General features: G+C 44.3%; 1 protein-coding gene across 2 annotated transcripts; it reads left to right on the top strand.

Moving 5' to 3' along the window:
* Nucleotides 1–1,940: 1,940 nt before the first annotated feature.
* Nucleotides 1,941–26,681, top strand: LOC111968772 (bcl-2-modifying factor). Of its 2 annotated transcripts, none has more exons than XM_023994636.2 (4): nucleotides 1,941–2,141; nucleotides 8,971–9,163; nucleotides 9,582–9,772; nucleotides 21,047–26,681. In XM_023994636.2, exons 2-4 carry the CDS (start codon nucleotides 8,992–8,994, stop codon nucleotides 21,161–21,163), a joined length of 480 nt encoding a protein of 159 aa, XP_023850404.1. In that variant the 5' UTR covers nucleotides 1,941–2,141; nucleotides 8,971–8,991; the 3' UTR covers nucleotides 21,164–26,681. The 2 variants fall into 2 exon arrangements, with proteins under 2 accessions (XP_023850404.1, XP_023850403.1); XM_023994635.2 differs by having other exon boundaries at nucleotides 1,943–2,141; nucleotides 8,967–9,163.
* Nucleotides 26,682–27,369: the final 688 nt, after the last annotated feature.

The following is a 27,369-nucleotide window of genomic DNA, read 5'->3' as shown; positions in this document are numbered from 1 at the left end:
GGCTAACATCAACAGCATCCTCCCGGATACCCTAGACCCACTCCAATTCGCATACCGCCCCAACAGATCCACAAATGACGCAATCTCAATCACACGCCACACTGCCCTCTCCAACCTGGACAAGAGGAACACCTATGTGAGAATGCTGTTCATTGACTACAGCTCAGCATTCAACACCATAGTGCCCACAAAGCTCATCACTAAGTTAAGGACCCTGGGACTAAACACCTCCCTCTGCAACTGGATCCTGGACTTCCTGACGGGCCGCCCCTAGGTGGTAAGGGTAGGCAACAACACGTCTGCTATGCTGATCCTCAACACAGGGGCCCCTCAGGGGTGTTTGCGTAGTCCCCTCTTGTACTCCCTGTTCACCCACGACTGCGTGACCAAACACGACTCCAACACCACCATTAAGTTTGCTAACGACACAACAGCCTGTTCACCGACAACAATGAGACAGCCTATAGGGAGGAGGTCAGAGACCTGGCAGTGTGGTGCCAGGACAACAACTTTTCCCTCAATGTGAGCAAGAAAAAGGAGCTGATCAAGGACAATAGGAAAAGGTGGGCCAAACAGGGCCCCATTAACATTGACAGGGCTGTAGTGGAGTGGGTCGAGAGTTTCAAGTTTGTTGTTGTCCACATCACCAATGAACTATCATGGTCCAAACACACCAAGACAGTCGTGAAGAGGGCATGACAACACCTTTTCCCCCTCAGGAGACTGAAAAGATTTGGCATGGATCCCCAGATCCTCAAAAGGTTCTACAGCTGCACCATCGAGAGCATCTGACTGTAAGGCTCTACAATGGGTAGTGCGTACGGCCCAGTACATCACTGGGGCCAAGCTTCCTGCCATCCAGGACCTATATAGTAGGCGGTGTCAGAGGAAAGCCCAAAAAATAGTCAGAGACTCCAGTCACCCAAGTCGCAGACTGTTTTCTCTGCTACCGCACAGCAAGCGGTACCGGAGCGCCACTTCTAGGACCAAAAGGCTCCTTAACAGCTTCTACCCCTAAGTCTTAAGACTGCTGAACAATTAATCAAATGGGCAACGGATTATTTACATTGACACCCCCTCCATTTGTTTTTTACACTGCTGCTACTCGCTGTTTATTATCTATTCATAGTCACTTCACCCCTACCTGCATACCTCGACTAACCTGTACCCCCACACATTGATTTAGTAACAGTACCACATGTATATAGCCTCGTTATTGTTATTTTATGCTGTTAGTTTTTATAGTTTTTTACTTTAGTTTATTTTATAAATATTTTCGAAACTCTTTCTTGAACTGCACTGTTGGTTAAGGGCTTGTAAGTAAGCATTTCACGGTAAGGTCTACACATGTTGTATTCGGCGCAGGTGACAAATAAAGTTTGATTTGAAAACAGTAAAATTTTCCTGGGGGAGGACAGCCATTCCCAGTCTAAGGGTTGTGCCAGGGGGAAATGAAATTCACATAGAAAAGATCACTCCAAGCTTTCAAAAGTTGGCAGCCCTGGACTGTGGTCATTGCAAAAAATATTGAGTGGGCATAGTGTAACCTATAACATTCAATGTTTTTTGTCACTCATAATACTACTGACATTACTCTTATTATACAGATTATACAGTAATACAGTAGTAGTCTATAAACCCTTTGTGCTCACTTGTTCTTACTTTCATTGATAGCAGCTCAATCAGCTAAGAATAATCAACAAACCGAAAATGTTTCGTGCACGAGGGAATTTCAAAACCGAAGCTGTCTCGTGCACGAGGGAATTTCCTGTCCACGTGTCTGAATACACTATTTTGAAGGCGGGATCAAAACAAACACTCTGATTGGTTATGAGAACAAAACGCGAAAAATATCTTAAATGGCCATACACGAGTCACGTTATAAAACAATAAAAATGGCCTAACGTACCGCTGCTTCTTTAAGACCACTTCAATTTAGCCTATTTTTTCTGTGTTCACGCCCTGTTTGAGGGCGGGTGATTTTCTAGTTGACGTCTGTGAAATGAAATCAGCTTGTTGCTATTTGTCTCACACAGAATAAAAGTTTGCGTGGAGTGATACTGAGTACGGACTAAATCCACTTGGGTTTACAGTGAAAATATACCCTTTACATTTTTCTATACACTAAGGACTATCTTGTGGTGAGTTCCGAGTCTTAATGTATCAAATAAGATTGAACACTGTCATTAACCTTTTTTTTTTTACATTGTTGTTTTGCTGGTCTGCATAGTTTGAAAGACCTGCCTGTGCTGTAAATTCTTGGACATTGTGTGTCATCATTGAGTCGCTACATTGTCTCTCACAACATCCCCTGTATAGCCGCTGGGATAAAGTGACTTTACCGACCCATTATGTGGCTATTTCTCACCGATATATGTCATTGGATGAATATTTTACTACCTTTTGTCTTGACAGTAGTTGTGGGGTGTTGTATTATGACAACAATCGTAGCCAACCTTTTAGGCTGTTTTATTTTGCGCGCTTCGATCTCTGTAGAGCTACGGTCTGTCGGCACGGTGTCGGCATTTCCAGCTTCTGGTTAGTTTACTTAAAATCTAAACAAGCAAGCAATTTAACTAGGGAGTCACATTGGAAAATAGCACATCTATATTGTGGACTATGTAATTCGTTCAACTTTGATTATTAACGTGCATGGTTTATAAACAAAGGAATAAGCAAGTGTAATAAGACAGCTATTACAGGTTGTTCTGAAGTAATCAGAGCGAGTTACGATAAAGAGGATGATAAAGATTATCTGCGGCCACACAATAAATGATGCAATAGCCTTGGCTTGACAGTTGAGAGAGACAGTTGTCATTGTCATATCTCACAGTTCAGTGTCTCTGAGGTAGTATGGCCCATATGTCAGTTACCTGAAGGGTTTTAGTGTCCTTTGCCTGACCCACCCGTCTTGACCACACTCCTTATCCATAACCTCACTTTCCCCAATAACTATATGCAGGGACACAGATAAAGAATTAGTCGTCACTGTCAGATTTCCAAATAGTGGGATATAGTGTAATGGGGGTAGAGAATTATTACAGGGTGCTGCGTATGTGTCTCTGTGAGTGTGTATGTACACTGTGCGTGTGTAGTGTTTTTTTGTTGTTGCGGTGATGGTCTTCTTTGTGGTGTAGGGTCTTCTTTGTGATGGAGAGTCTTCTTTGTGGTGTGTACATGACTCTGAGTATAAAGTTGAACTATGTGTTGTTTATGACATTAGTGCTGTACTCAAGAGGTGTATGGGTGTGAATGTTAAGCTGAGCAGATGTGAGTGTGTTGTCAGTATTTGTGAAGGTGATGTTTAGAGTTGTATTAAGTGATAGTAGGCTATTTGTGAATCCATGAACCCAATGCAGTAGGGGGAGCCACTGGCTGACACACTCTTAAAAGAGCAGACTTTGGTCTGTGGCAGAGAACTGAATGGAAGTCGTAAGAAAAATAACCTAAGTATATATTTTCCACATTTTGTTATGTTACAGCCTTGTTCTAAAATTGATACAATTCTTTTTTTCTCTCATCAATCTACACACAATACCCCATAATGACAAAGCAAAAACAGGTTGTCAATTTATTTGCAAAGTATTACAAACAGAAATACCTTATTTACATAAGTATTCAGACCCTTTGCTATGAGACTCGAAATTGAGCTCAAGTGCATCCTGTTTCCATTGATCATCCTTGAGATGTTTCTACAACTGGATTGGAGTCCACCTGTGGTAAATTCAATTGATTGGACATGATTTGGAAAGGCACAAACCTGTCTATATAAGGTCCCACAGTTGACAGTGCATGTCAGAACAAAAACCAAGCCATGAAGTCGAAGGAATTGTCCGTAGAACTCCGAGACAGGATTGTGTCGAGGCACAGGTCTGGGGAGGGGTACCAAAAAATGTCTGCTGCATTGAAGGTCCCCAAGAACACAGTGGTCTCAATCATTCTTAAATCGAAGAAGGTTGGAACCACCAAGACTCTTCCTAGAGCTGGCCGCCCGGCCAAACTAAACAATCGGGGAGAAGGCCCTTGGTCAGGGAGGTGACCAAGAACCTGATGGTTACTCTGACAGAGCTCCAGGGAGCTTCCTCTGTGGAGATGGGAGAACCTATCAGAAGGACAACCATCTCTGCAGCACTTCACCAATCACCAGGCACATGACAGCCCGCTTGGAGTTTGCCAAAAGGCACCTGGAGGAATATCGGACCATGAGAAACAAGATTCTCTGGTCTAATGAAACCAAGATGGAACTCTTTTGGCCTGAATGCGTCTGGAGGAAACCTGGCACCATTCCTACGGTAAAGCATGGTGGTGGCAGAATCATGCTGTTGGGATGTTTTTCAACGGCAGGGACTGGGAGACTAGTCAGGATCGAGGGAAAGATGAACGTAGCAAAATACAGAGAGATCCTTGATGAAAACCTGCTCCAAAATGCTCAGGACCTCAGACTAGCAAGAAGGTTCACCTTTCAACAGGAAAATGATCCTAAGCACACAGCCAAGACAAAGCAGGAGTGGCTTTGGGACAAGTCTCTGAATGTCCTTGAGTGGCCCAGCCAGAGCCTGGACTTGAACCCTATCAAACATCTCTGGAGAGACCTGAAAATTGCTGTGCAGCGACGCACAGAGCTTGATAGGATCTGTAGAGAAGAATGGGAGAAACTACCCAAATACAGGTGTGCAAAGCTTGTAGCGTCATACCCAAGAAGACTCGAGGCTGTAATTGCTGCCAAATATACTTCAACAAAGTACTGAGTAAAGGGTCGGAAAACTTATGTAAATGTGATATTTCAGTTGTTTGTTTTTTAATACATTTTCAAAAATTTCTAAAAACCTGTATTTGCTTTGTCATTATGGAGTATTGTGTGTAGATTGATGAAATGTGGAAAAAGTCTAGGGGTCTGAATACTTTCTGAATACACTGTATTTTCTTGCAACTTCCATGTTCTTGTCTTGTTTGTCAGAACAAAGCACTAAGTGCTTTTCCACATAGGGTTTATTGTGAATGCAGACAGCGTGGAATAGCAAACCCCAGAATAATAGGCACTAAAGAGACTGAGGCAAATGTCTTTGGGTGAATAAATTAAAAAGTGTCCTCAGAAGCTGGCATGTTGACAAATCCAAGGAGAGAAAGGAGAGTGGCTCTGTCTCTCTTCCTCCAAGGCTGTCATTACCCATTTGTTGCACTCTCATTTGGAAGTAGTGTGTTAGTAGCCTAACCCTGCATTAAAGGCAGAGTTCTAAAAGGGTTCACAAGGTTACTTACATTTCAGAAGTATTTTCATAACTCGTTTGACCCCCATATTTATGATGGTAGCGATGCTGTCAATTAACCAAGCAGGGAGATTGTTGTCTGCTAATCTCGTGTGGACAGACTACGTAAGCATAAATGGTACTATAGAGCTGTCATGCGTAGAGCAAATCAAATCAAATCCAATTTTATTGGCCACATACACATGGTTAGCAGATGTTAATGCAAGTGTAGTGAAATGCTTGTGCTTCTAGTTCCGACTATGCAGTAACATCTAACAAGTAATCCAACAAATTCACATCAACTACCTTATACACACAAATGTAAAGGGATGAACAAGAATATGTACATATAAATATATGGATGAGCGATGGCGTGTGGCATAGGCAAGATGCAGTAGATGGTGTAGAATACAGTATATACATATGAGATGAGTATTGTAAGATATGTAAACATTCTTAAAGTGGCGTTATTTAAAGTGACTAGTGATACTTTTATTAAGTCAGTTTATTTAAGTGGCCAGAGATTTGAGTCTGTATGTTGGCAGCAGCCCATTTATGTTAGTGATGGCTGTTTAACAGTCTGATGGCTTTGAGATAGAAGCTGTTTTTCAGTCTCTCGGTCCCAGCTTTGATGCACCTGTAATGACCTCGCCTTCAGTATGATAGCGGGGTGAACAGGCAGTGGCTCGGGTGGTTGTTGTCCTTGATGATCTTTTTGGCCTTCCTGTGACATCGGGTGCTGTAGGTGTCCTGGAGGGCAGGTAGTTTGCCCCCGGTAATGCGTTGTGCAGACCGCACCACCCTCTGGAGAGCCTTGCGGTTGAGGGTGGTGCAATTGCCGTACCAGGCGGTGATATAGCCCGACAGGATGCTCTCGATTGTGCATCTGTAAAAGTTTGAGTGTTTTAGATGACAAGCCGCTGTTGCACCTTCTTCACCATGCTAACTGTGTGGGTGGACCATTTCAGTTTGTCCGTGATGCGTACACCGAGGAACTTAAGACTTTCCACCTCCTCCACTACTGTCCCGTCGATGATGATGAGGAGGGGGGGGGGGGGGGTGCTCCCTCTCGGTTTCCTGAAGTCCACGATCATCTCCTTTGTTTTGTGGACGTTGAGTGAGAGGTTATTTTCTTGACCCCACACTCCGAGGGCCCTCACCTCCTCCCTGTAGGCCGTCTCGTCGTTGTTGGTAATCAGGCCTACCACTGTAGTGTTGTCTGCAAACTTGATGATTGAGTTGGAAGCGTGCATGGCCACGCAGTCATAGGTGAACAGGGAGTACAGGAGAGGGCTGAGAACTCACCCTTGTGGGGCCCCAGTGTTGAGGATCAGCGGGGTGGAGATGTTGTTTCCTACCTTCATCACCTGGGGGCGGCCCGTCAGAAAGTCCAGGATCCAGTTGCACATGGCAGGGTCGAGATCCAGGGTCTCAAGCTTAATGACGAGTTTGGAGGGTACTATGGTGTTAAATGCTGAGCTGTAGTCAATGAACAGCATTCTCACATAGGTATTCCTCTTGTCCAGATGGGATAGGGCAGTGTGCAGTGTGATGGCGACTGCATCGTCAGTGGACCATTTGGGGCGGTAAGCGAATTGGAGTGGGTCTAGGTTATCAGGTAGGGTGGAGGTGATATGGTCCTTGACTAGTCTCTCAAAGCACTTCAGGATGACAGAAGTGAGTGCTACGGGGTGATAGTCATTTAGTTCAGTTACCTTAGCTTTCTTGGAAACGGGAACAATGGTGGCCATTTTGAAGCATGTGGGGACAACAGACTGGGGTAGGGATTGGTTGAATATGTCCATAAACACACCAGCCAGCTGGTCTGCGCATGCTCTGAGGACGCGGCTAGGGATGCCGTCTGGGCCGGCTGCCTTGCGAGGGTTAACACGTTTAAATGTTTTACTCACGTTGGCCATGGAGAAGGAGATGGGCTTTGGTAGCGGGCCGTGTCAGTGGCACTGTATTGTCCTCAAAGCGAGCAAAGAAGCTATTTAATTTGTCTGGGAGCAAGACGTCGGTGTCCGCGACAGGGCTGGTTTTCTTTTTGTAATCCATGATTGACTGTAGACGTTGCCACATACGTCTCGTGTTTGAGCCGTTGAATTGCGACTCTACCTTGTCTCAATACTGACGATTTGCTTGTTTGATTATCTTGCAGAGGGAATAGCTGCACTGTTTGTATTCAGTGGTGTTTTCGGTCACCTTGCCATGATTAAAAGCGGTGGTTCACGCTTTCAGTTTCGTGTGAATGCTGCCATCAATCCACGGTTTCTGGTTAGGGAAGGTTTTAATGGCCACAGAGGGAATGACATCTCCGATGCGCTTGCTAATAAACTCACTCATCAATGTTATTGTCTGAGGCTATCCGGAACCTATCCCAGTCCACGTGATTGTAGCAATCTTGAAGCCTGGAATCCGATTGGTCAGACCAGCGTTGTATTGACCTGAGCATGGGCGTTTCCTGTTTTACTTGCTGTCTATAGGCTGGGAGCAACAAAATGGAGTCATGGTCAGATTTGCCGAAGGCAGGGCGGGGGAGGGCTTTGTATGCATCGCAGAAGTTCAAGTAGCAATGATCCAGAAAGCTACCAGCTTTTGGTGCGCATTCGATATGCTGATAGAATTTAGGAAGTATGGTTCTTAGGTTAGCTTTGTTAAAATCCCCAACTACAATAAATGCAGCCTCAGGATGTATGGTTTCCAGTTTACATAGAGTCCGGTGAAGTTCTTTCAGGGACGACGAGGGATCTGCTTCGGGGGGATATACATGGCTGTGACTATAATCGAAGAGAATTCTCTTGGAAGATAATGCAGTCAGCATTTGATTGTAATGAATTCTAGGTTGGGTGACAAAAGGACTTGAGTTCCTGTATGTTGTTGTGATTACACCATGAGTCGTTAATCATAAGGCATACACCCTCGCCCTTCTTCTTACCAGAGAGATGTTTGTTTCTGTTGGCGCAATGCGTAAAGAAATAGGGTGGCTGTACCGACTCTGACAACATATCCCAAGTGAGCCATGTTTCCGTGAAACAGAGAATGTTACAATCTCTGATGTCTCTCTGGAAGGCAACTCGTGCCCTAATTTCGTCCACCTTGTTATCTAGAGATTGGATAGTATTAGTTCCGGTGCTTTGGACAAATCACATTTTCGCAGGTTTTAGCATCTTTTGAATTTCGGAAGAGGAAGGGATATTTGGCCGCTAGTCTAGTTTCCGATCTCTTCTCAACACATATGGACCCAGAACTTAATCGAGCATCTGACTGATTACACAAGACTTTAGTTCTGGGTTAACCAAGATTATTGTCTCTGCTAGCCTAGGGCCTGAAACACTGTGAGTACTGGGGGGATCCTTAAGTGTGATCTTGAAGCAATGTTGTAGAGAATCTTTTAACTTTTTTGTTGTTTTTTACAACTGTCATGAACTATTTATTATAAGCAAGTCTTTAGAGACCAAGCTTCAGTTTTGCCATATAAACCTATTAGTCAGATTTGCAAATAATTTGTTGTCTAGGCTACTCTGCATGTTGTAGTCTCAAGCCGTTGAACTGTATGAGGTACCAAGCTAGCCACAGGTCTGCTGGGTTGGGATCGGAGAGAGATGGAGACTGCATCTCACTCAACCAAAACCCTGATTTAGGTACATTTAGCCAACAAGTAAGTCTTAGCAGAGCAATATGCCCAACTCCCTCTCAATTTCTCTCTTCTCCCCCAAGGCAGGTCTTGGCAGATTGCCGCCGTATGGACGATGAGGAGGATGATGTGTTTGAGCCAGACTCCCACTGCTGGCGCACAGCCTTCGGGGAGATAAAGTACGAGGACAGGGGAACCCAGACACCCAGCCCTGTCCTGCCACTGCCCAATAATATGCTGCCCTGCGGGGTGGCCCAGGAGCCCAGACCACTCTTCTACGGTACGGCCACACACACTATGTTAACACACACCCACGCAAACACAGTGTGAGGAATAGATAAGAGTGGAGCTCTGCTGTACTCCGCTCTTGGCGCCTGATAGTCCCAGCCACAGCAGCTTTTATGACCTGTGTGTAGTGTACCCAGCTGCTTTCCCATTCAGATGGCGCCATTAGGTGATTTAGCCTGGCCCTGATGTGACAACAGGCCATACCTGTATAACTGACCCGTTACTAGAACACCAAGGATAGCTGTCTGTCAGTGATGCCCTCTCTGTCCTGTCACACTACAGATTGCACTGGTAATGGAAAAGATTACTGTATCTGAACTTTGGCGTTGTTATGAGTTGCAGAGCATATGGCACTCTCAATGAACATTAAGATATTGACCTGACCAATATCTATGGCTTTTTTCCCACAGGCAACGCAGGCTTTCGATTGCACTTCCCAGCGCAGTTTGAGCGTGTTGGAGACCAGGGGCCTCTGGGAGAGCGAGGGGGGATGGAGCGGCTCGATCAGCAGCCCCAGCAGCCAGCACGCAGCATAGAGGTCTGCATTGGACAGAAACTCCAACTCATCGGAGACCAGTTCCACCAAGAACACCTTCAAGTGGTGAGAATACCCACTGTGACTGACTGCACAGCACAGCTAAAGCCCACTGAACAGGCCTACTGTACTCAGAGCTCTGCTGAGAGAGAGACTGAGCAGCAGAAGTGGCTTCTTTACGGGCATCCATTGTGGTCATGTCTCAGTGTCCCGTGTTTGTTTTGGCTAGTCAGTGAGCATGCATTAGCCCAGTGTTCTGAACTCTCATTCTACCCCCCTAAGACGTAGCTTAACAAGGGCAGCCTTTTCCCACACTCACCCCTTCCCTCCCGGCCTCAGCTTCCTGTTTATTTCTCTCTGCCTCTCTCACCCCATTTCCTCCCTATGCTGCCGCGGCGCCACAGGGGGCATGGAGGAGTCCACACCAAACACTGTATACTATGATCGGTGTGACACTGCTAGTTTCTGTACTGGCTGCATTGAAGTAGTCAGACTGTTCTCTCTTGACATACTATAAGTTGGGTTGTATTGGCGGTAGAACCGTGGATTAATGAGAGTTTCTTTCTGCAGAGCACCAATGGCACATTTAGAGGAAAAGGGAAACACAGAGTCAAAGACACACACTCTTACACACATAAACACACTCAACACATTGTCACACAGAGACTAAGCTGAAGTGACCGGACTAGGTAAACATGTTGCACTTGCTACGATTATGATATGTGATTGTCTCACCCAGCTATCTTAAGATGAATGCACTAATTGTAATCCCATAATGACGAAGCAAAAACAGGTTTTTAGAAATTTGTGCACATTTATAAAAAATATTATGTATACATACGTTTTCAGACCCTTTACTCAGTACTTTATTAAAGCACCTTTGGCAGGGATTACAGCCTCAAGTCTTCTTGGGTATGACGCTACAAGCTTGGCACACCTGTATTTGGGGAGTTTCTCTCATTCTAATCTGCAGATCCACTCAAGCTTTGTCATGTTGGATGGAGAGTGTCGCTGCACAGCGATTTTCTGATCTTTCCAGAGATGTTTGATCGGGTTCAAGTCCGGGCTCTGCCTGGGCCACTCAGACTTTCAGAGACTTGTCCCAAAGCCACTCCGTCATTGTCTTGGATCTCTTCTTTGGGTCGTTGCCCTGTTGGAAGGTGAAACTTCGCCCCAGTCTGAGGTCCTGAGAGCAGGTTTTCATCAAGGATTTCTCTGTACTTTGCTCCGTTCATCTTTCCTGACTAGTCTCCCAGTCACTGCCGCTGAAAAACATCCCCACAGCATGATCCTGCCACCACCATGCTTCACCGTCGGGATGGTGCCAGGTTTCCTCCAGACATGGCGCTTGGCATTCAGGCCAAAGAGTTCAATCTTGTTTTCATCAGACCAGAGAATCTTGTGTCTCATCGTCTGAGAGTCTTTTAGATGCCTTTTGGCAAACTCCAAGCGGGCTGGCATGTGCCTTTTACTGAGGAGTGGCTTCCATCTGGCCACTCTACCATAAAGGCCTGATTAGTGGAGTGCTGCAGAGACGGTTGTCCTTCTGGAAGGTTCTCCCATCTCCACAGAGGAACTGTGGAGCTCTGTCAGAGTGAACATCGACCAAGGCCCTTTTCCACCGGTTGCTCAGTTTGGCAGGGCGGCCAGTTCTAGGAAGAGTCTTGGTGGTTCCAAAATGCTTCCATTTAAGAATGATGGAAGCCACTGTGTTCTTGGGGACCTTCAGTGCTGCAGACATTTTTTGGTTCCCTTCCCTAGATCTGTGCTGCGACACAATTCTGTCTCTGAGCTCTACGGCCAATTCCTTCGACCTCATAGCTTGGTTTGTGTTCTGACATGCACTGTCAACTGTGGGATATTATATAGACAGGTGTGTGCCTTTCCAAATCATGTCCAAACAATTTGAATTTGACCACAGGTAGACTCTAATAAAGTTGTAGAAACATCTCAAGGATGATTCATGGAAACAGAGTGCATTTTTTCTCCCACACTCATGCTGAGATTTTGTTAATACCACATACTTCTGTCCTGCAGCCACAGTGCACTGTGACTCATCTGATATGACACAGGACATTGCAGGCAGGCGTTATTACACTAGGGCTATGATACACTGACTGGCGCACAGCTTAGCCTCAGCAGAGACAGGCCAGGGCAGGGGATAAGGGAAGTGTCTCTCTCTCTCTCGTTTCTCACTGGCTAAACACAACAAGTAACATCAGTTAGAATGAGAACATTGTGATGTCATATCCTGAAGCTACAGAGCGATAGGGCTCACACACTCACACACTGCTAACCTCAGCAATTAACCTCTCCCGGGCAGGTGCGTCCCAGGACGGTAGCGTCCCACCTGGCCAACATCCGGTGAAATTGCAGAGCTCCAAATTCAAAATACAAAATTGCCAATATTAAAAATTCAAGTGAACCGCGTGGTCCAATTTACAATAGGCTTCACGGCGAAAGCATCGCATTTGATTGTCTGAGGTCAGCGCCTCACATACTTCCTGCATTAATATAAATTCATAACCTGCACAGGTGTCACAAAACTTAAAAATAGCGATAAAATAAATCACTTACCTTTGAAGATCTTCATCTTTTTGCAATCAAAGGTCCCCAGTTACACAATAAATGGTTGTTTTGTTCGATAAAGTCCCTCTTTACATCCCAAAAACTCTGTTTGGTTGGCGCGTTTTGTTCAGTAATCCACTGGCTCAAAGGCGGTCAAAACATGCAGACGAATACATCCTAATAGTACCGGTAAAGTTTGTCAAACGATGTTTATAATTAATCCTCAGGTTATCAATAATCTAAATAATCGATAATATTTCAACCGGACAATAGTGTATTCAATAGAAAGGAAAAACATCAAAGAGCGCGCACACGGTCACACGCGCAAACCAGCACTTCATGAAATCAGTGTCCACTAACCAAAAGGTATTTTTCTTTGTCGTTTTCAAAATACAAGCCTGAAACCATGTCTAAAGACTGTCGACGTCTTGTGGAAGCCATAGGAACTGCAACCTGGGTCCTAGTTATGAGACTTTCGCACAGAAAACCATAGGAAAGTCCAATGACCTCAAAAAAAAGTGTTTTTTATCCAATACTACCAATTATATGCATATCCTATCTTCTGGGCCTGAGTAACAGGCAGTTTACTTTGGGCACGTTTGTCATCCAAACTTCAAAATACTGCCCACTGCCCCCAAAAAAACGTGATTTCCGAAGCCCAGAGAATGGTGGATCTGGAATATTGACTTTGATTACCTACATAGTAATCAACAGTTAGGTGTTATTTCAGTTCTTGAAGTTCTTGATTTACTCTCTTGTCATTCGAGTGGGCAGAATTACTGTTCTTGTGTGCAGAGCCCACTCAGCCAAGGGAGTTATACAGGCCTGTGTCTCTGAGAGTTTCTCTCTGCCTGTCTGGCTGCTGTTGAGTGATGCTTGGACAGACTAACCCCAAACAGATCAGTGTGGTTTGTATGCGTGATCTCAAGTTTAGCCCATGGCTGCTATTCCTGGCGCTGTGGTTTTGTTGTGTATTTAAGTCTTCAGCAGTGAGGTAGGTACACTCATTTCCGTGCTGCATGTATGGACGCACCCACATAAACTCAGCAAAAAAAGAAACATCCCTTTTTCAGGACCCTGTCTTTCAATGATAATTCATAAAAATCCAAATTACTTCACAGATCTTCATTGTAAAGGGTTTTTAACACTGTTTCTCATGCTTTGAACCATAAACAATTAATGAACATGCACCTGCAGAACGGTCGTTAAGAAACTAACAGCTTACAGTTGGTAGGCAATTAATTAAGGTCACAATTATGAAAGCTTAGGACACTAAAAAGGTCTTTCTACGGACTCTGAAAACACCAAAAGAAAGCTGCCCAGGGTCCCTGCTCATCTGCGTGAACGTGCCTTAGGCATGCTGCAAGGAAGCATGAGGACTGCAGATGTGGCCAGGGCAATAAATTGCAATGTCCGTACTGTGAGACGCCTGAGACAGCGCTACAGGGAGACAGGATGGACAGCTGATCGTCCTAGCAGTGGCAGACCACATCTAACAACACCTAAACAGGATCGGGACATCCAAACATCACACCTGCGGGACAGGTACAGGATGGCAACAACAACTGCCCGAGTTACACTAGGAACGCACAATCCCTCCATCATTGCTCAAACTGTCCACAACAGGCTGAGAGAGGCTGGACTGAGGGCTTGTAGGCCTGTTGTAAGGCAGGTCCTCACCAGACATCACCGGCAACAACGTCACCTATGGGCACAAACCCATCGTTTCTGGACCAGACAGGACTGGCAAAAAGTGCTCTTCACTGACGAGCCGCGGTTTTGTCTCACCAGGAGTGATGGTCGGATGCGCGTATATCGTCTAAGGAATGAGCGTTACACCAAGGCCTGTACTCTGGAGTGGGATCGATTTGGAGGTGGAGGGTCCGTCATGGTTTTGGGCGGTGTGTCACAGCATCATCGGACTGAGCTTGTTGTCATTGCAGGCAATCTCAACGCTGTGCGTTACAGGGAAGACATCCTCCACCCTCATGTGGTACCCTTCCTGCAGGCTCATCCTGACATGACCCTCCAGCATGACAATGCCACCAGCCATACTGCTCGTACAGTGCGTGATTTCCTGCAAGACAGGAATGTCAGTGTTCTGCCATGGCCAGCGAAGAGCCTTGGATCTCAATCCCATTGAGCACATCTGTGACCTGTTGGATCGTAGGGTGAGGGCTAGGGTCGTAGGGTGAGGGCACATGTTAAGTTTGCTGAAAATTAACACAGTTGACAGTGAGAGGACATTTCTTTTTTTGCTGAGTTTACGAACACACTGTGTGTGTGTGTGTGTGTGTGTGTGTGTGTGTGTGTGTGTGTGTGCATGAGACTGAGTGTGTGTGAGTGTGATCTCGTCTTTCAGTCTCACTTGGACTGCCACTTTTCAATGTTAATATGTCTCTCTCGCCATCCCTCTATTTCTCCCTCTTGTTAGATTATTGCAATTATGTAGTGCATCAGCAGGCTTTCAAACACAGTTTGACATTCATCTCTTTGATTGACTCATAAATGAAGAGACATGGCATACTGTGTATTATGGCTCAACCCCCTCCCATTTCCATATCATCCTACCATCATGGCAGGGGAAGGGCTTAAGGTGCTTAAGAGTATAAGAGGAGCATTGGTGCTGACAGATAAATTGCTCCTCCGTATGAGAAGGCTGGAGGGGACGGAGCAGTGGTCCGCAGAGCAGGCTGACAGGACAGTAATGACAGTCACAATGACAGGAAGACTGCCACAGTCTGCATGGGGGCGAGGAGCAGAGTTGAGTTACAATAGTGTGTTTTTCTAAAGACTCCTCCTGGTGCTTTCGATGAGAGTGTTGAAAGCGTAAGCATTGAATGTCCCTAGGGGGTGTGTGTGTGTGTGTGTGTGTGTGTGTGTGTGTGTGTGTGTGTGTGTGTGTTTCCTTTCCTTATCTTCTCACTGTTCTATAAGGGCACTCTATTTTCTTTACAGCACAGAGGGGGTGCGGGAAAATGCTTGTGGTTGTTGTTGAGATGTGCATGTTTGTATTCCTGTCCACTCCTGCGTCTTGGCTGCACTCCTGTCCTGAGCTGTGAGTCTCTGGCCACTGGTCGCTGCCTGTCTGTGTAGCTGATAAGCTAATGCTTGTGTGAGCCATTGGGCCGACAGACAGACAGGTTGCCTGTATCATGAGGCTCTGACAAAACACATCAGGCTTGTGTTAAAGTGATGACGCTCTGCACACGCATACTCAGGCTGACTGGCTCTCGTTCAGGCAATGAGAAATAAGAGCACTCAGGCTATCCGGAAGGCCAAAGTTAGTTACTTTAAGGAGCAGTTCTCTCACTGTGGGTCTAACCCCAAGAAGTTCTGGAAAACGGTTAAAGACCTGGAGAATAAACCCTCCTCCTCACAGCTGCCCATGTCCCTTAATGTTGATGATGTGGTTGTTACTGACAAGGAGCACATGGCTGAGCTCTTTAATCACCACTTCATTAAGTCAGGATTCCTATTTGACTCAGCCATGCCTCCTTGCCCGTCCAACATTTCCTCATCTCCCACCCCTTCTAATGCGACTGTCCCCGATGCTCCTCCCTCTTTTCCCCCTGCCCTGCTACAGTTTCTCCCTGCAGAGTCCGAGGTGCTAAAGGAGCTCCTTAAACTTGACCCCAAAAACCATCTGGGTCAGACCCTTTCTTCTTTACGGTTCCTGCCCCTATCATCGCCAACCCTATCTCTGACCTTTTAAAACCTGTCTCTCCTCTCTGGGGAAGTTCCCATTACTTGGAAGGCAACCACGGTGTGTCCTTTATTTAAAAGGGGATATCAAGCTGATCCTAACTGTTATAGGCCTATTTCTATGTTGCCCTGTTTATCAAAAGTGTTGGACAAACTGACTGGCTTTCTTGATGTCTATAGTATTCTCTCTGGTATGTGGTTTCCGCTCAGGTTATGGATGTGTCACTGCAACCTTAATGGTCCTCAATGATGTCACCATTGCCATTGATTCTAAGCAATGTTGTGCTGCTATTTTTATTGACTTGGCCAAAGCTTTTGATACGGCAGACCATTCCATTATTGTGGGCGGACTAAGGAGTATTGGTGTCGCTGAAGGGTCTTTGGCCTGGTTTGCTAACTACCTCTCTCAAAGAGTGCAGTGTCTCAGCCACTGCCTGTCACCAAGGGAGTACCCCAAGGCTCGACGCTCTTCTCAATTTACATCAACAACATAGCTCAGGCAGTAGGAGGCTCTCTCATCCATTTATATGCAGATGATTCAGTCTTATGCTCAGCTGGCCCCTCTCTGGATTTTGTTTTCAACACTCTACAACAAAGCTTTCTTAGTGTCCAACAAGCTTTCTTTGCCCCTAACCTTGTTCTGAACACCTCCAAAACAAAGGTAATGTGATTTGGTAAGAACAATGCTCCTCTCCCCACAGGTGTGATTACTACCTCTGAGGGTTTAGAGCTTGAGGTAGTTACCTCATACAAGTAATTGGGAGTATGGCTAGACGGTACATTATCCTTCTCTCAGCACAAGCTGCAGGCTAAGGTTAAATCTAGACTTGGTGTCCTCTATCGTAATCGCTCTTCTTTCACCTCAGCTGCCAAACTAACCCTGATTCAGATGACCATCCTACCCATGGTAGATTACGTAGACGTCATTTATAGTTTGGCAGGTAAGAGTGCTCTCGAACAGCTAGATGTTCTTTACCATTCGGCCATCAGATATGCCACCAATGCTCCTTATAGGACACATCACTGCACTCAATACTCCTCTGTAAACTGGTCATCTCCGCATACCCGTCATAAGACCCACTGCTTGATGCTTATTTATAAAACCCTTTTAGGCCTCACTCCCCCCTATCTGAGATACCTACTGCAGCCCTCATCCTCCACAAACAACACCCGTTCGGCCAGTCACATTCTGTTAAAGGTCCCCAAAGCACACACATCCCTGGGTCGCTCCACTTTTCAGTTCGCTGTAGCTAGCGACTGGAATGAGCTGCAACAAACACTTAAACTGGACAGTTTTATCTCCATCTCTTCATTCAAAGACTCAATCATGGACACTTACTGAGAGGAGTGTCTACTTCGCGTGATGTATTGTTGTCTCTACCTTCTTGCTCTTTGTGCTGTTGTCTGTCCCCAATAATGTTTGTACCATGTTTTGTGCTGCTACCATGTTGTGCTGCTGCCATGTTGTGCTGCTGCCATGTTATGTTGCTACCATGCTGTGTTGTCATGTGTTGCTGCCATTCTATGTTGTTGTCTTAGGTCTCTCTTTATGTCGTTTTGTGGTGTCTCTCTTGTTGTGATGTGTGTTTTGTCCTATATTTTTATTTTATTTTTAATCCCAGCCCCCGTCCCCGCAGGAGGCCTTTAGCCTTCTTGTAGGCCGTCATTGTAAAGAAGAATTTGTTCTTAACTGATAAAATGTGTAAATAAAAGTCTGGCAAGTGTATGTTCTTTATCACTGGCTAAATTTAGACCCTGACTGAGTCATTTTAGACAGTTGGTAGTGTGACTCGTGACCAATGAGGGAGCTACAGGGCGGGCCCACACCTTGTCACCCTCTCAGTGCTGAGCTGGGTGGAGGAACCAGAGGTGAAGACAAGGTCACTGCTGCTTTTTTTACAGGACATTATGGCTGTGAGAATGTACACATTGATGTCATTGTGTGAAGTAAGCAGTGTTTGTTGATAAAATATATTGTGTTAACCTAGTTAGTTGTACAACTGAATGCATCCAACTGAAATGTGTCTTCTTCATTTAACCCAACCCATCTGAATAAAAGAGGTGTGGGGGGCTGCCTTAATCGACATGCACATCATCGGCGCCCAGGGAGCAGTTGTTGTTGAGGGTTAACTGCCTTGCTCAAGGGCAGAATGGCAGATTTTTCCACCTTTCCAGGTCGGGGTTTCAAACCAGGCGTACATACAGCATTACTGACTGTCACAATTACCTATAATAGGCTTTGCCCCCTGTCAGAGTTGGCCAGGTCAGGTGTAATCACAGACAGATTGATGGGCTTGGTTATGTGCTTTCTAGTTGTAATTAGATCTAAAGGCACAACTTTACTAAGTGCTGCTACCCTAGCTGTTGTTAACGCTGTGTCTCTAGGTGAACTACACTGAACAAAAATATAAACTAAACATGCAACAATTTTAAAGATTTTACTGAGTTAAAGTTCATATAAGGAAATCAGTCAATTGAAGTAAATTCATTAGGCCCTAATTAACATGACTGGGAATACAGATATGCATCTGTTGGTCACAGATACCTTTAAAAAAAAAAGTAGGGGCATGGATCAGAAAACCATTCAGTATATGGTGTGACCAAAAATTGCCTCATGCCATGCATCACATCTCCTTCGATTAGAGTTCAGGCGGTTGGTTGTGGCCTGAGGAATGTTGTCTTACTCCTCTTCAATGGCTGCGCGAAGTGGCTGAATATTGGCAGGAACTGGAACAAATTGTCGTACACGTCAATCCAGAGCATCCCAAACGCATCCCAAACATGCTCATTGGGTGATGTCTGGTGTGTATGCAGGCCATGGAAGAACTGGGACATTTTCAGCTTCCAGGAATTGTGTACAGATCCTTGCGACATGGGGCCGTGAATTATCATGCTGTAACATGATGTGATGGCGGTGAATGAATGGCGCGACAATGGTCCTCAGGATCTCATCACGGTATCGCGGTGCATTCAAATTGCTATTGTTAAAATGCAATTGTGTTCGTTGTCCGTAGCTTTTGCCTTCCCATACCATAACCGTACCGCCACCATGGGGCATTCTGTTCACAACGTTGACATCAGCAAACCGCTCGCCCACACGATGCCATACACGCTGTCTGCCATCTGTCCAGTACAGTTGAAACCCGAGTTCATCTGTGAAGAGGACACTTCTCCAGTGTGCCAGTGACCATCGAAGGTGAGCATTTACCCACTGAAGTCGGTTACGACGCGGAACTGCAGTCAGGTCAAGACCCTGGTGAGGACGACAAGCATGCAGATGAGCTTCCCTGAAAAGGTTTCTGACAGTTTGCAGGAAATTCTTCGGTTGTGCAAACTCACAGTTTAATCAGTTGTCTGGGTGGCTGGTCTCAGACAATCCCGCAGGTGAAGAAGCCGGATGTGGAGGTCCTGGGTAGGCGTGGTTACACATGGTCTGTGGTTATGAGGCCGGTTGGACATACTGCCAAATTAGAGAAAGGAACATTCAATTATCTGGTAACAGCTCTGGTGGACATTCCTGCAGTCAGCATGCCAATTGCACGCTCCCTCAAAACTAGAGACATCTGTGGTATTGTGTTGTGTGACAAACAAAATTTTGGGGATCTTTTACTTCAGCTCATGAAACATGGGACCAACACTTTACATGTTGCGTTTATATTTTTGTTCAGTATAGTTTCATTTGTGCTTTGGATAATGTATATTTATGAAGTAGACTTCATCGTTATTATGCAACTTTTGATAAATGCTATATCACAAAACTTGTGCTATCAAGATTCCCAGTAGTACCTCAAATAGCCGATGGCTATACAATAATGTATTTCTTCCTTTTATACCTTTTACAAAAACGTGTGTGTGCGTGTGCGGGCGTGCGGGTGTGGACAGTGCGTGCGGGTGTGGACAGTGCGTGCGGGTGTGGACAGTGCGTGCGGGTGTGGACAGTGCGTGCGGATGTGGACAGTGCGTTGTGGATGTGGACATGCGTGGCGGGGTGGACAGTGCGTGCGGGGTGGACAGTGCGTTGCGGGGTGGACAGTGCAGTGCGGGGGTGGACAGTGCGTGCGGGGGTGGACAGTGCGTGCGGGTGTGGACAGTGCGTGCGGGTGTGGACAGTGCGTGCGGGGGTGGACAGTGCATGAGCCTGTTTGAAACTGGTACCAGCTTATGCAACGCTCTGCAAAGTTCATCTCACTGTATGGGGGCTAGTGAAAACCTGAGTCTTATCACATTGCAAAGTGCAGGCTAGTTGTAAACCGGCTGATTTCTGGGCTTGCACACAGATGCTGCCTCAGCTGTCATGTTAAGAAACAAGTCAACTCGGCAGTCACGCTTTGGTGGAATTGGTTTACAACGGGAGAATGTTGTCTGACACTGGCAAGGTGCTAAGCTTTTTTTTTTGTCAAAGCTTTTTATCCAGCCTATTGTTGCTCTTTGTTAATGTGTGACGTGTACCTGATATAGCTGTGGTGTTATCAGGTCCGGTAGTGTCTGTGTTTCGTCTGTGGAGCTAAGCTCAGCTCTCATACTGAGATGTGTTCCTGTGGATCCACGCCCCTCCTCAAGTGCTCTCTAGTCCTATATAGTGCAATTATCTTATCTCCTGCTCTATGGCAGAGATAGCATTATCCTCCAAATCACACACCATCCAGTTGACTCTCCAGCCAGAGAGGGAGAGGGAGGCTGCTCCTGATGTGCTGTTGGATTCTGTTTGCTGTGCAATGAATGTGTCTGTGGCATGGGGTGGGGTGGTAGTTAGTGTTACATTGGCTGTATAGGATTCTCAATCCTGCACACAAAGAACGTGCATTAATAAGTAGTGCTGGACACACACACAGACTGTTGTGAGAATATCAGAGCCGTTCCGGTGTCTGGTTATGACCTATCCCTCCTCAATTCACCATAGTGATTGAGAGAGATCAACATCACCACCCATCACACACCAACACACATCCACAACTCCAACTGAAAACCCTGGTAAAGGAATGATGACATATTTTTTCATTGACTATGCCAGTTCCCTATCCACATGCTGCTCTGACTCAGTTGTTTTTCTCCCTTGTTCTGTTGCAGTATCACCGAAACCAAAGGAACATGAGGCCCTTGTGGAGGCGCCTGGCCTCGGCTCTGCTCACCCTGCTGTTTGAGCAGGAGGCCATCGCTGGAGGGGGGAGAGCAGGGTGGAGGTGATGAAGAGGACCAGCCCAGCACAGACTACCCCTCTCCCACAGGAACTGGACTCCTAATGGCACTGTCAAATCTAACACGGGTCTGTTGGGGAAAAATAACAAAAGAGAAAAGGTCCCCGCGGGACGGAGACAACCATTTTTTACGAGGTCGTTTTTTCCCAAGAAGATGCCATGTTGTTTCACGAGATTCCTCTACTGGACAATGTCCTTATTTTGGTAATTGTTTGATGTAGTATTTTGTACAGTACATTATTCCTGTTGAATTTGTTTGCACTTCCGTATGTGTACATCTTGAATGGCCTCCATGGTCCCGGGAACGCCTTGTCAATGTCTTCTACCACAACCCAATGACTGTTGACAAGAACCAAGCAGAAGAAAGAAAGATATGGAGGGATCTGAAGAAGGGAAAAAAGAGTGGTTCATGGGGTTTTCTTTTCTGAAGTTTACAGGAAATAATTGGTCAAACTTGATAACTTACTAATTTCCAAAGATGCAGTCTCTCAGAACAAAGCATTTTTCACCTCAACTTTCTCCTCAATGGGGTTGTGTATACTATTATATTACATGTTGATTATTCTTTGCTCTTCCAGTCACTTTTATTGTTTTGATTTCAATAATTGTTGTTTTTCCCATTGTCACCAAAAATAATGAAACATCCAGTGGCTTCCGATGTGGTAAATGCCACTTTGTGGTGTGATACTCCTTAGGACCCCCCCACCCCCCTTCAACAGCACACCCAACCCAAAACATCTACCGCAGCCATGATACATCATACAACTTCCAAAGCAAAAGTGGATCCCACGAGTTACTCAGAGAGAACACCAGATTTTCAATCATAGTTTATTTCAGTTATCTTTTACTAATTAAAGAGTTATCTTTTACTAATTTCATAAATCCCCAAACTGGACCCCAGTCATTGTAAGAGAGAGTGTGCTGATCATTTTTGTGTCTTAAGACTACCAGGCCCTTCAAGTGGAGCTATGTATCCACACTGTTTGCACTATAGTACATCAGTCAGGAGTAGATTAGGTTACAAAGTCAACCTCTGTCATTTAATGAAGGTTTTTAACTGTATCTGATTTGTAATGGTAACATTACAATGTTTTCAATCACATGACCAAGTTATATCATCCCAGGAAGTGACTGAATATGGCATGTTATTATTATAATAAAACATCTGAGGTACAAGTGATGCTGGTTAAATGAATGCCTCATTGAAATTCCAATGTTTTTTAGCCCTCCAATCGATGTGCTCTCTAACCCACTGTCAGAGATGCACTTGTATTCTGGACACCAAAACAAACATGTGAAACAACAACATCTTCCCTCCTCTCAGGATTCTTGCATGGGCTTTTATATATATTTTTTAACCTGTGGAGTGATCTTGTATTAGTTCTTTGTCCTCAGATCCTGTGGTGTAACTTTTTAATAGAAATCACCACTGCTAATCCAATTGACAAGAGAACGTGTCTGAGATTAGAAATTAACTGGTAGTATGCAAGACTGTAATTACTATTGAAATATTAATCTTTTTGAAGACACTGATGTATTCTTGAAGATGCTGTTTGTTGTACATTGTATTGCCTTTTTACTTTACTTTTTGTCCATTTTGAAGTAGCAGTATATATCATGAGGCTGTAATTTTAGACACAACTCCTGTTAATACGGTTATGTTTGGTCCTACAGTACTTTACTTTTTGTCCATTTTGAAGGAGAAGTATACATTATGAGGCTGTAATTTCAGACACACCTCTTGGTAATTTGGTCCTACAGTCATCTTCTGTGTCATCTCCTGTCTGTATAATCAGTGCTTTCTTTCAACCCTTAATTTAGAATGCTGGAGAAACAGGTAACTGCCAAAATCAAGGAAACACCCATATAAAGTGTCTTCATAGGGTGGCGTTGGGCCACCATGAGCCAGAACAGCTTCAATGCACCTTGGCATAGATTCTACAAGTGCTTGGAATAATATGGTGTTTTGTTGATGGTGGTGGAAAACGCTGTCTCAGGCGCCACTCCAGAATCTCCCATAAGTGTTCGATTGGGTTGAGATCTGGTGACAGTGATGACCATTTCATATGGTTTACAGCGTTTTCATGCTCATCAAACCATTCAGTGACCACTCGTGTCCTGTGGATGGGGACGTTGTCATCCTATGGGGGCATAGCCATGGTAGCCAAAATAATGGCCTGCCCAACATTTTTAAACATGACCCTTAGCATGATGGAATGTTAATTCCTTTATTAACTCAGGAACCACATCTGTGTGGAAATACCTGCTTTAAATATACTTTGCATCCCTCATTTACTCAAGTGTTTCCATTATTATGTCAGTTACCTGTATGTTTCAGGGCCAGGGAAAATACAAATAACAGTTTCCCATGTAGAGTAGAACGACAAAGGAATGTAGTGGTTCGGTCCCATTCTGTTGTCTGCATCAGTTGAAATATATTAGATACATAACCATAGATATAAAGGTATACTTTAGACAGACTGGTCAGATGATGACGCTTGCTCTGTCTCTGTTGAGGCAGGGACTAATATAGAACCATGTGGGGCAGTGAGAGATGAGCTGAACATCGCTGTTGTTGTTGTTTGTTGTTGTTGTTTCCTGCAGATCCTGAATGCTGAGCCAGTCACCGTAGCTTCCTGTCTCACTGTAGCCCTTAAACCACCCCTAAACTCGCTTCTCTCGCTCTACTGTAGCCTACATCTATGTGTACTGCTCATCCATTTCCTTCAGGACTTTTAGCGTTGTTTTCCATTTTTTATTTATTTTCTGTTTATTCGCCCTTTTCTACTGTATAGATTTTGTGTGCAATTTCTCTTCCTTTTGGGGGTTTTAAATGTGTATATAATTCATTTGTTATACTGTATAGAACGATGGTTATCTGCACTGTGTCTGGTTTTCCCTGAGGGTAGTCATCTCCAGAAATGGGCCCAATCGGTTAAGGCATTCATCTGAATCAGCCATGTCACGTTATCCATTCAGCAGATAGCAGTAGAATCTGAGTGTTCGTTCTGGAAAGATCACAGATCAGTTTAGCTACAGTTGAAGTCGTAAGTTTACATACACTTAGGTTGGAGTCATTGAAACTCGTTTTTCAACCACTCCACAAATGTCTTGTTAACAAACTATAGTTTTGGCAAGTCGGTTAGGACATCTACTTTGTGCATGACACAAGTAATTTTTCCAACTATTGTTTACAGACAGATTATTTCACTTATAATTTACTGTATCACAATTCCAGTGGGTCAGAAGTTTACATACACAAAGTTGACTGTGGCTTTAAACAGCTTGGAAAATTCCAGAAAATTATGTCATGGCTTTAGAAGCTTCTGATAGGCTAATTGACATAATTTGAGTCAATTGGAGGTGTACCTGTGGATGTATTTCAAGTCCTACCTTCATACTCAGTGCCTCTTTGCTTGACATCATGGGAAAATCTAAAGAAATCAGCCAAGACCTCAGAAAAATATTGTAGACCTCCACAAGTCTGGTTCATCCTTGGGAGCAATTTCCAAACACCTGAAGGTACCACGTTCATCTGTACAAACAATATTACGCAAGTATAAACACCATGGGACCACGCACCAGTCATACCACTCAGGAAGGAGACGCGTTCTGTCTCCTAGAGATGAATGTACTTTGGTGCGAAAAGTGCAAATCAATCCCAGAACAACAGCAAAGGACCTTGTGAAGATGCTGGAGGAAAAGTGTACAAAAGTATCTATATCCACAGTAAAACGAGTCCTATATCGACATAACCTGAAAGGCCGCTCAGCAAGGAAGAAGCCACTGCTCCAAAACCGCCATAAAAAGAGCCAGACTACGGTTTGCAACTGCACATGGGTATAAAGATCGCACTTTTTGGAGAAATGTCCTCTGGTCTGATGAAACAAAAATAGAACTGTTTGGCCATGATGACCATCGTTATGTTTGGAGGAAAAAGGGGGAGGCTTGCAAGCAGAAGAACACCATCCCAACTGTGATGCACAGCGGTGGCAGCATCATGTTGTGGGGGTGCTTTGCTGCAGGAGGGATTGGTGCACTTCACAAAATAGATGGTGTCATGAAGAAGGAAAATGATGTGGATATATTGAAGCAACATCTCAAGACATCAGTCAGGAAGTTAAAGCTTGTTTGCAAATGGGTCTTCCAAATGGACAATGACCCCAATCATACTTCCAAAGTTGTAGCAAAATGGCTTAAGGACAACAAAGTCAAGGTATTGGAGTGGCCATTACAAAGCCCTGACCTCAATCCTATAGAAAATTTGTCGGCAGAACTGAAAAAGCGTGTGCGAGCAAGGAAGCCTACAAACCTGACTCGCTGCACCTTGGTCCTCTTTTCCAGCAGCCGTGACACAAAATTCACCCAACTTATTGTGGGATGCTTGTGGAAGGCTACCCGAAACGTTTGACCCAAGTTAAACAATTTAAAGGCAATGCTACCAAATACTAATTGAGTGTATGTAAACTTCTGACCCACTGGGAATGTGATGAAAGAAATAAAAGCTGAAATACATCATTCTCTCTACTATTATTCTGACATTTCACATTTTTTAAATAAAGTGGTGATCCTAACTGACCTACAACAGGGAATTTTTACTCTGATTAAATGTCAGGAATTGTGAAAAACTGAGTTTAAATGTGTTTGGCTAAGGTGTATGTATACTTCCGACTTCAACTGTTCATAACTACAGTATGACCATTTTCTGGTCAATGGTTTGGAGCTGGATCAGTACCCTGCAGATAATTTGCCAAAATGTTTTTTTGTCACTGGGCATTGGTTATGGGTTCAATCCTTTTTGTCTACTTTAGCATTCTTCTGTAATCAACATGCACTGGAAAGTACTTTGTGTCTGTAGATCTGATGCGTCCCTGAGCAATCCCTGTGATATTGTACAGTGTACTCTGGTTCGTTCTTTCAAATATGTCGTGTGCTGAACTAGCTGTATGTCTGTAGTATAGCAGACCATTGACGATGCGATAACCTGCATAGAACAGTCTTTGATTTCATTGAAAGAGAAACAAGCCACCATGGTGCCCAGAAATGATTTTTCAGAGGGGGTTCTGAAGCTGTGTACTGGAGATAGACATATACTTGCCATATCTCAGCACTGTGCAAAGCTACAGGAACTCTATACAGTGAGTTTTGTATATTATGGAAAAACCGTCAGTGTCTTGATTTTTTTTTGTCCACTTTCTTTATATGTCCTTTTTTATTAGACCATTTCTTACTCATTGTCTTTCCTAACTTTTTAAATGTCTTTTCATATGAAAGGGTCAGCTTTTATAGGGACAGTTTTGTGGCTTTTAAATCCTTTTTAATACCTGTTTGCTCTTTTTAACAAGTCCAATGAGATCAAGGGCTTTTTTGTATAAAAATGAGCTTGAAGCATTCCTTTTGTGACTGGTTCTGGTGTAAACATGTTTTCAACGATACCGTCAAAACTGAAACATTTATTTTAGTGTTGTGCTCCATATGATCTCTGAGGTTAAATCATAACCAAGAAACATTGTCCTTTTTTATGAACCGATGAACTGTACATGTATTACTGACACCTGGAAAATGCCTTTAACTGCTCAGTTTCAACTAAGTCTTGATTATCACACACTCTCTGTACTCCCAAGAAAAGAGACCCAGCGAAAATGTAGCATTTTTGTGAACATTGACTGTGTGTTTTCAAGACTGTACTGTGCACTCGTTTCTTTTTTTGTGTTTTATTTTCGTTGATACATTATGGAAGTAAGGACAATTTGTTATGTAGTGCAATATGCTGTACATATAAGAGCTTTGCTCAACAAATCTTTTTCTGAATTACTTGTTTTGTTTTATTGGTACTTTTTTTCAATAAAATTATATTGAAAGTGTAAAAGGTTTCAATTGTTTTCTCCCAAAAAAAGGTCCCCTTGTAAATGTACATGTTACAGTTGAAGTCGGAAGTTTACAAACACTTACAGTTGAGGTCGGAAGTTTACATATACCTTAGCCAAATACATTTAAACTCCGTTTTTCAGGTACAACAGTATCTATATTCACAGTACAATGAGTCCATTATAGACATAACCTGAAAAGCTGCTCAGCAAGGAAGAAGCCACTGCTCAAAAAACTCCATAAAAAGCCAGACTACGGTTTGCAACTGCACACAAAGATCGCACTTTTTGGAGAAATGTCCTCTGGTCTGATGAAACAAWAATAGAA

This window comes from Salvelinus sp. IW2-2015, linkage group LG9 (assembly GCF_002910315.2).
Source record: "Salvelinus sp. IW2-2015 linkage group LG9, ASM291031v2, whole genome shotgun sequence".
Classification (NCBI taxonomy): Eukaryota; Metazoa; Chordata; class Actinopteri; order Salmoniformes; family Salmonidae; genus Salvelinus; species Salvelinus sp. IW2-2015.
The sequence above is the reverse complement of the archived record's forward strand: the minus strand, read 5'-3'. Positions and strand labels throughout refer to the sequence as shown.

Bases quoted from the DNA above. Each gene is read 5' to 3' on its own strand.
- LOC111968772 (XM_023994636.2), top strand. From the start codon at position 8,992: ATGGACGATGAGGAGGATGATGTGTTTGAGCCAGACTCCCACTGCTGG. The intron at 9,164-9,581 runs GTACGGCCACAC...TTTTTCCCACAG, and splicing joins GCCCAGACCACTCTTCTACG to GCAACGCAGGCTTTCGATTG. The intron at 9,773-21,046 runs GTGAGAATACCC...GTTCTGTTGCAG, and splicing joins ACCAAGAACACCTTCAAGTG to TATCACCGAAACCAAAGGAA.